Source organism: Enoplosus armatus, chromosome 16, assembly GCF_043641665.1.
Source record: "Enoplosus armatus isolate fEnoArm2 chromosome 16, fEnoArm2.hap1, whole genome shotgun sequence".
NCBI classification, from domain to species: Eukaryota; Metazoa; Chordata; class Actinopteri; order Centrarchiformes; family Enoplosidae; genus Enoplosus; species Enoplosus armatus.
The window spans coordinates 1,761,372-1,770,970 of NC_092195.1; the positions used below are offsets into that span (position 1 = coordinate 1,761,372).

A 9,599-nucleotide genomic window follows, 5' to 3' on the forward strand; every position below is an offset into this window, starting at 1 on the left:
CTCTGTTTAAGCGTGTATGACAGTTCGTGTGTTTAAGGATAGCGCGGGCCCTTTTTTCACTGCCGGGTGTTTGTGAGGCGAGCGCACCTCAAGTGTTTGTACATTTTGATGGTTTTGTCGCCGCTAATGTTCGCCTTGATGAGATTACCGCTACAAGCTGCGCCATCAATCAGAAGCTTCGTCGCTTGACCTGTGAAAGACTGTAATTAAGTTAGCCTAATTAACTTAATGAAGTGTCACACTTGGCTGGCTTTACTATATCGGGTAAATTGAAAGAAAAATAGGCATCATTACTCATCAGATGTTCTGGTGTTTAAAGTGAGGCAGAGGGAATGTATTTTTATTTATTTAATTTTTTTTTAACCAACTCCTCATCCAGTGGGTGTCTATCTTAGTGGAAAAATCGAACCTTTAGCCTGTTTTTCTTTTCTAAATGAGGCATTTTTCGTCGCAGTCTGAATGGTTTAATCAGCATCATTGGTGCATTTATGGAATGAAGATAAATCCCTGTATTTGATTTGAATTTGTTTGCTCTCTGCGTGCTCTTATCTGTATTCAAGTTTAATCCTAATGCCGCAAGGACCGGGCGATCAATAGGCCCGACAGTCGAGGCTTTTACTCAAGTGTATGAGGTGCTTAAAGCATGATAACCTCATCAATGATGGTTGTCTTTTTTCGACGTGGCCAAAGTTTAACCGCAGTTTAATGTGATTTAAAGGCAAGCGGTGGTGGCTAAACAGGGGGGGGGGGGGGCAACTAGCTAAACTAGCCTGCAGGGAGCACGGGACACGGTCAAGGGTGACCATGCGGGACTCCAAAGACGAAGAGAAAATCAATGGCTAGGAGTCACCTCAATCACTTTAACTAGGCGCTGCAGACGTCCATGCCCCTCTCAGGGGCCAATTTGTGGAGTAAACAGGAGTGTGTGATTGCCGCCGGGGTCCTCGGCGGCCCCAGCGGTCCGTTTCTCTGAAACCTTTCTCATTCTAATAACCCTCTTAGCCGAGAGCGTACACGAGGCCACTTTCCCCCGACCCCCTCAGTAGTTTATGGCCATAAACAGCGCAGCAGACACAGGGCGGCAGCACTACCAGCCCTCGTTAAGATAAAATTCCCACAAGTCTCCGGCTCCTGCTGCGTGGGCAGAAAGCACGCTACATTCTAATGGCATTCTGGATAGACCAGTTTCTACCCAATAAATATACATAATAAACTTTAGTTTAACATTTCTTTTTCGTGAAGCCGCCGCAATTGACTAATAGGGGTACTTTGGATGTATTTTTGGCCTTAACTCGTGTTAATATTGTGCATAATCACACATTGGCTTGTTTGGATTTACATTCATAGAAAACACAGTGTACTTGCTGTCAAACCTCCTCAAGTCCAATCAAACATCAGTCTCGTGTGTTGATGAAGCCCGCCCCCCCCCGGACCAATGAGCGATGGAATAAAACCGGCAGACACGAGGCTAGAAAGATGCTGTTATTAAATGCATTCATTTCAGTGAATCCTATTTCTTTGCCCTCGCAAATGATCTTAATGATCTTCAGCTGATATAATCTGATATTTGTCATTTTACTTCTGCCGAAAGCGTCCAAATCAGCTGTATTGATTTATAATGCAATACTAGGTGTGGCAAAATGGTGGCGGCGTGTTTTTTTGCGTTTTGCCCACAGTGATGTTCAGCAAGCGTGAGCCCTTGTGTCATTTGCGTTCCTAGATTTGTATAATGAAAGTTTTGGGGAAACCTGCATCAAATATTCTGGGTAGAACTCACTTCATTTGATTTTTTTTTTTTTGGGGGGGGGTGGGGGGGGGGGGGGGGGTTTGGCATGTTCCCAGACCTTTTCAGAAATAAAGCACATGCGCAACCATGTTTCCCACAGTGCCTTGAGCATTCAGACTAACGTGTGATTCTCTGCTTTATTCTAACATCCCCCCCCCCCCCCCCGACTGTACATCCTCTTCCAGGAGGCATAAAAAGAAAAAGAAAATAAAACCTGCTTGTGAATTTTACCTCTGATTAAATTAGGCGTCGCCTGGTAACTTCACCTCGGTATCAGTCGGTGCCTCTAAGTTTCTTGGAGGAAGAAAAAAAAAAAAATTGGACATTAAAGAATGCCCTTTCTAATAAATGAAATGGGAATTGCAAATATGCGCAGTCATGAAATTTAATTGTGCTGTCCTGGTGACTGGTTTTGTGGGTGCTGAGGAGCGGAGGAGCAGGAGAAGCGCTGGGGGGGGGGGGGGGGGGGGGGGGGGCAGAGGTGGTTAAATGTAGCGCGTAACGCACTGCCTGAACAGACTAATGAAGCCGCTGTTTATGACCCTCTGCGATGGTGTCATCTCTGGAATGGCAACAAGATGCCAGTGCACACATAGAGGCACTTAAACACATGGAGCTACACACACACACACACACACACACACTCCAGAATGTGCTTCTAACTACCAAATATGGTATTGTCTTTAGTCTTAATGGGTTTTTTTTAGAGGAAAATGCTCAACCAAAGATCTTGTCAAGGGCCGGGTAGAAATCAAATCAAAGCAAGGGGAAAAATACAATGTAAACACAGCGGCACATAAAACCATGTTGGCCCTATATTGATGTGCAGGCGTCACAGTCCGCTGCTGTGCCTCTATAGCTGATGGAACTAGTCAGCAGACGTATGTACGGAACACCAAAACGGCCAATATGAAATAAATAAATAAATATATGACGTTAGTGAAATGAACTCGAGAAGCATTTCCTGAGGAGCACCCGTGCAAGTTGGCATGATTTTTTTTTTTTAGAGCAATTTACAGTCGTATGAAAACTAATTGACCTCAACGTATTGGCTAAGTTATAGATGCAATGGGAGGGATTAGTGGCTTTAAAAGGCTCCTGTGTTCCGCTTCAGTGCGTCGTTGGACGGAAGTCACGCACACACGTACGCGTCACCGTAATGAGCTGATGAGCAGTCGATCAGCGCGCAGTACCCATCCTTTTGAAATATGAATTCGTTCGTACCGTGTGCATGACTATAAATGCGTGAAGATGTGGACATACATACAAAAAGAAAGCGACATGAATACAATTGATGGGTATGGAAATTGAGTGTTAAACAAAACAAATTTGGAAAATGATCAAATCAGTGATACTTTAACAGTATTACAGTTAGTAATAATTAACAAGAAAAGTCATAGCACCCATCAGGAGAAGGGAAACTACATACAATTTGACATAAAGTAGCATAAAACTGTAGGAGAGTGCCAAAATTGTCTTTTCGTCTCAATAAATATGCAAATTATGATATGAATATGTAAATTACAAAAATGTTCTTATATATATATATATATATATATATATATATATATATATATATATATATAAAAGATTGAAATGCTATAATGCTATAATTAAATAAAAATAAAGTTCAATCAAATAAGTAAAAAGCACAAAAAAAACTAAAATAAAATAAGATGACAAAAACATTTAATAATAATGACTTTAGGTGGCTGCCCAAAAAAATTTAAAATAAATAAAAACTGTATTGTTTTGACATGGAGTCATCTTCATCACAGCGATGTGGTTGACAGCCCTGAAAAGTCACTAGTAAGTGGGACCTTGAGTCAAGTTTTTTTTTTTTTGTCAAACTAAGGCCAAGACGGACCTTTTTACGCCCCCCGATCACTGTCAGCTCAGATGTGACTGCTTGAGGGTTACTTCCAGTCATCATTGAAGCCCATTTTAATCCTTAAAAATGCTTAATTTAATTTCATGCAATTAAATTGCTTTATAGTTTGTTTGTTTTTAAACTTGAAAGGTTAAAATGGTGCGTCATGACTGTTCGCATGAATCTTACATGGGAGCTTGATGGTTGTGTTCCCCCCTAATTTTGGCAGCGTCGCGCCAACATGTGCACAGCTGCGCTACATTTATCATCGACCGCAAGGGTGGAGAGTCCATCAAAGGTGTGAGGACGCCCGCGAAGCCTATGCATAAACACACACACACACACACACACACACAGCACACACACACACACACACACACACACGCTCGTAAACGACGAACGCAGAAAACCTGATAATAAAATCAGTCGCGCTAATTAACGGCCAACGATAAAGGAAGGCGAAGCTTCTTTAAGTACATTATGATTTCTTGACAGGAAATGTAACCCCGAGTTCCAGAAGTTGATCGCATGGGGGGGGGGTGCAGTTGGCAGATCTCTCTCTCTTTGTGTGTGTGTGTGTGTGTGTGTGTGTGTGTGTGTGTGTGTGTGTGTGTGTGCCACCTAGGGCTCAGTCTGCACTCTCTGCATGGTATTACAGAGACGACACTCCTGCTCCTGCCCTTTAAATCGCCGACCTAGACTCAAATGAACAAAAAAAAAAAAAAAAAAAAAATGTGTGGCATTTCATTATCATATATGTTAGTGCCAGAGGGCCCACCAGCCTATGGAAACAAACCCCCCTCCCCTCCTCCTGTCTCCCTCGTCTCCCCAGAGGGGAACCGATGGAGATATCCCACAAAGCCAGAGCCCATCAGCTCCTGTGGGGCTCATCTGAAGAGAGGGGAGAGGGGAGAGGGGGGGGGGGGGGGGACAAACGTCTCGAGCGGGAGGGGGTCTGATGCAAAACGCAGCTCTGTACCTCTCAACCTCTGTGGTCCACAGTGAGAGAACAGGAGGAGGCAGACCTTCTCTGGATCGCTGGCTGTAGCCGTGCTTCAGAACGTGCTGCACATTTGAATACAGCGAGAATGACACACACACACACACACACACACACACACACACACACACACACACACGCAGACAGATAATATTAGGTTTGGAGTAATAATTACAGCTGTGGCGGTACTGGACTAAAAACAGGAGCTTGGACATGCCGTCCACCACCGCTGATGTGATGGCCGTGATGCAGTTTGGCTGATTGCACGCGCTTTGACGATGACTCCAAATCACACGGAAGATGATAAAAAAGAAATGGCGACAGCTAATTGTTCACCATCTCACCATCCCCCCCCCCCCCCCCCCCCCCGCTCTTGATTAGCGGAGATATACAGATATGAATAGATAGCAGGAGAGTATGTATCTCTGTTGAAAAATATCAACTGGCAGTATTGGTATTGCAACAGATAATACTTTAATAAGTAGATTCAATTGCATGAAGAACATAAGTACATAAATGCTAACAAAATATGTCTGAATTAGACAATTATACATAACGTATGAGCCGAAAATGTCATCTGTCCATGTCGGAGTATCTGAAGAGCAAATCTGAAAGTGTCACTGGAGACCTTGTTGGCAAAACACAGTACATTTTTGGGCAGTTCCGGTAAGGGTGTGAAAAGGAGGAATCTGTGTTTGGGTTTTTTTTTTTTGGGGGGGGGTCACCCATAGTTTCCCCTCAGCGTTGCCAAGGCTGGATTACTGCAACTCGCTGTACCCGGGTACTGGCCAGTCCTCTTTGTCTCTATGTCTAACTGGTACCAGAAAGAGAGACAGCATTACCCCCCCCCGTCCCCCACACACATTTTAATATTTTATCGTCCTTTCTTTGTCCATCTTTTGTTTGTTAAAGCGAGATAATGTCACAATGTGTTGTGTTGACAGCTTGTTCTGATGTCCCCCCCCCCCCACAAAAAAAAAAAAGAAGTCAATGAATACACGCAAAACAACGCCCCCGAAGGTTTAGATCATCTTCTTTAATTGCGGCGTAGATATTTCGGCAATAAATGTTACGACACGTGAAGGAGCTGGTTTACAGAATTAGAATGACTGACTGCTCCACATGTGCTCTCTAACAGGAATTACACCCCCCCCCCCCCCCCCCCCCAAACAACTCGTCAGAGACTCCCCAGGTGATATGTGCATTTCAAATATGATTACAGCTCGCCTGCTCCTTCTCTCTGACACTTTAAATTGCACGCCGCGCGGGCAATTTCTGTGGACTCCCTCCATAAAGCCTGACTCTAAGGGGCTGATAAATGAGGAGCGGGGGCCCTAATCTTCAGCTGTAGCATCACTTCCAGCGCGCCGTTCCACTGAAATTCAAAGAAAACATGATAATAGATGAAGATTGGGCCGCTGCTGCCCTCCCGCCCGGGACTGGAGGAGGAGGAGAGGAGGAGGAGGAGGAGGGAGGAGGCTCTGCGGGCCAGGGCGGGCGAGACAGCAGGATAATACCAGCTAACAGTGACACCGTGGAGCCCACACCCGTCTGCTCCCCCTCCGGCAAGAGACGGGAGTGACGGGCGGCTGAGGGGTTTGGAGTGGGGAGGATAAAAGAGCACATGAGAAAGTCCCCGCGAAGGTCCAGGAGGGACTGGTGTCAGCCCCCTTCTCCCCCCAGGGACACACACACTAACTCAGTGGAGGAGGAGGCACATCATCTCTCCGGCTTTATGAGATAGTTAGCATGCACTGGCCCTCCCTACCCCCAACCCCTACCCCCCCCCCCCCCTCCCCTCTTGTTTCCCATTTAAGACCTGACTGGCCCTCCGATAACGGATGGCGCCACAGGTAATTGGAAAATTGGCAGGCTTGTCAGGGAGATTTGGTGGATGGCGCGAATGTATACGATGGCGGAGTTCATGAGGTGTCACCCCGCGGCTAGATTTATATCAGCCCCATGGACCGGCACCAGAAAGTATCCGGAGTTCAGGAAAAAGTAGCACATTTTTCTCCGGGGGGAGGCCGCATATCAAGAGCTCCCCGGACGCACACGACAAGGTTCCTGTTAGCAAAGCGATGACATATGGGCCCGTCCTCTGCATTAACCCTAACCTTAATTTACCGTTTCTACACATGCCTTAACAACTGCCGCAAAATAGCCCCCACCGCCGCACGTCCTCCGATTGTGATTTATCACGCGGAGGAAAAGTTCAGCCCGTCTTCATCCCGGTTATCTGACACGTTCAGTTTCAATCTGCATTATCAAAACGGCAGTTTTACGTGATCGGCTCCAACCTGTATTTGTGAGATATTGGCAAGACTGTCTATCTAAAGGGTGTCACCCACAGTTTGATCACAGCTCATTAGTGCCAGAAAAGAGAAAAGGGGGGCGGGGGGGCGGGGGAGGGGGGCGGCTGTAGCCTCCCATGCTGGCCAGAGTGAAACACCATCATTTTACCTTGTAAAACCTCCAAAAAAGTACAAAAAATATGGCATATTTGAAGGATAAATATGTGTTGTTGTTGTTTTTTTTTTGTTTTTTTTGCCTCAGGGTCCTCACGTGACCTCGGGCCTTCGCCTCAGCTAAACGTTTAAAGAATCCAAAAAATAATAATAATAATAATAATAATAAAATAAATTACATATTTCCTCACTTTAATAATTCCATAAATCCCGTAAATCCAGCGTTGTTATTATTTTGTTGAAACACAATCTCTTCGTCCACGGAGCGTACCCCCCCCCCCCACCACACACACACACACACACATACACCAGTAAGTCACGTGAAAGATGGCGGCCCCTGCGGCTCTCTCAGATTGGCTGGGTGAAGTTTTGACACAGCGGGTGTTTGATTGTGAGAGGGTACGCGTGCACTTTGGCAACACTTTCTGCTGAGCTCAGTGCGTGTGCAGTGCATTCGAAACGCCCCGGTGGTCGCATTACACAACGTGACAGTTGCTACAAACCTTCGTAATGCGGATAAATAGACTGTTGCAGGGACGAGTCAGGGAGGCTCAGACTATATCCTGCTTTGACCCTTTGCGCCGGGTGTAAGGCAGGGCCCCCTTGGTCTTGTTAAACCCCCGCTTAACAGCTTCACGGGAAACGGCGCTAATATTCTGAATTGGCAGAAGACAGATATTTATACAGCCTGAAGGACCGTAACGCCAGGTGTTTGGGAAATTGCAGTTTTTGAATATGAGAAAGTCTTCTGTTTCGAGAAGGTCTGATGTTAAATAAGTCTGCCAGTGAACACCCCCCCCCCCACCATCACAATCTGCTGTTGAAAGATGTATTCTGGAGCTCATCCTTTTCGGAGACGCGTTTTTTTAATTAGCGAGCGCACAGTCGGGACACGCTGCGGTATTAAAGACTGCTTCCCCCGTGGATCGGCCTTGAGGGGCACCAAACGCACACAGCGCGGTTTTTTTTCGTTTTGGGGTTTGTTGTTTTTTATTTTTCTGGAAGTGCTTTTGAAGTGCCAACGTTTATTTTTTATTTTTTTTTGTAGGCACGGGCCAGATTGCGCCAGCATCGGGGAAAAGTTTACAATATTTTAAGAAACAATATCTGAACGTGGATGTGAGTTCACAGGGAATCCACACGGGAGCTGGGCCCGTGCCTTGATTGACAGAGAAGGGGGGGGGGGGGGGTGAATTCGCGAGGTGTTGTGGGCTGCAGATCTCCTAACCCGGGCGATCGCACATTCTGGTGTGTGTAGATGTGTTCATTAACCTCTGGAGGGGGGGGATAATTGTATCTGTCAGAGTTGTTTAATCACCGCTGCAGCTCTCACCACTGTCACTTTCACTTTGTCTGCTTTACTAAATCTGCCGGCTCCATGGTTGGCCCACCGTGACTCCTGCTCCCCGTGGTGTCACATACAAAAAGTCAACGTTCTGTTCTTTGTGTGACACACCGTAGAGCAGAATACTGGTAAAAAACACTGCTTTTGACATCAGAAAGACGCAGTTTAAGGAGGGCAATACAACAGTTTGAGTGAGCTTGTGCTTGTTTTATACGGGACTGACTAACTCGCTCATTGAACACACGTACGGTCGCACATCTGCAGCGATAAAAGCTCCTGTAGCATCAGCTACATTCGTGCTTTGGTCCGAATCTGGACACCGCGGGGGGAGAAGGACCCTCCTTCCAAGTCTGGTTCCCTCTCGCTCCGCTAATTCGGAGGCAGCGACGCTACTTGTAAGCTAACCTAACCTGGCTGACCGGGCTAAGCCGACTAGCACGCTTACAGCTGATGGACAACAACTAGCGTGTGCACTGCCGGAACTTACCGGGCAAAGCTCGGGCTCTGTAATTTCCGTTTCGGTTGTGCGAGTAGTCAACATAAATGAGACTATTCGGGGCGAATGCGCATACCGCTACACCCCTGCTTAATAATTTAAAGTAACACTGAATCAATAGATAACACTGGAGACCACCTGGTCTTGGGATCATACCACCCTGGGTCGGACCGCAGCCCCGCATGCTTGCACACAGCATTTCGCGGAAACAAATCCGTGAAGTGCCTGTCCGTCGTGTGATGCTGTGATGTGACGTGTCGTGTCGTGTCCTTGCAGGAGGACGACGAGGAGGAGGAGCGGCTGGAGGAGGAAGATGGCGCCGTTAAGGAGGAGGCAGCGGAGCAGGAGATTCCGAACTGAACCCCCGAGCAAGAGGACGCAAGCGCACCACACTGCTCCGTGGCTTTTTTCGCCTCCAGTCTTAAGCATTTCTGTTCAGACTATAGCACACGTAACTTTCTACTAGCCTTCCAAAGTTTCTAGACAGCCAGCAGGTAGTTGCCACTCCATAGATAGTTCAGCGAGCAGAGGTGTATTTTAGGAGAAAAAAAACAAACAAAAACACAATTTAAATGGCGATATCTTTAGATTCAAGGGTAGAGTTTGTACTTTTTATGAACGGGGCTGGACAGAC

General features: G+C 46.4%; 1 protein-coding gene across 1 annotated transcript in view; it reads left to right on the top strand.

Annotated features, from left to right (window-relative positions):
- The window catches only part of phf14 (PHD finger protein 14), a 75,058-nt gene extending 65,698 nt beyond the window's left edge, over nt 1–9,360 (top strand). The window contains exon 18 of the mRNA XM_070921979.1: nt 9,242–9,360. Within this exon, the coding sequence (XP_070778080.1) occupies nt 9,242–9,325 (84 nt within the window). The 3' untranslated portion in view covers nt 9,326–9,360. The remainder of the gene's footprint in view (nt 1–9,241) is intronic.
- The last annotated feature ends 239 nt before the right edge of the window (nt 9,361–9,599 follow it).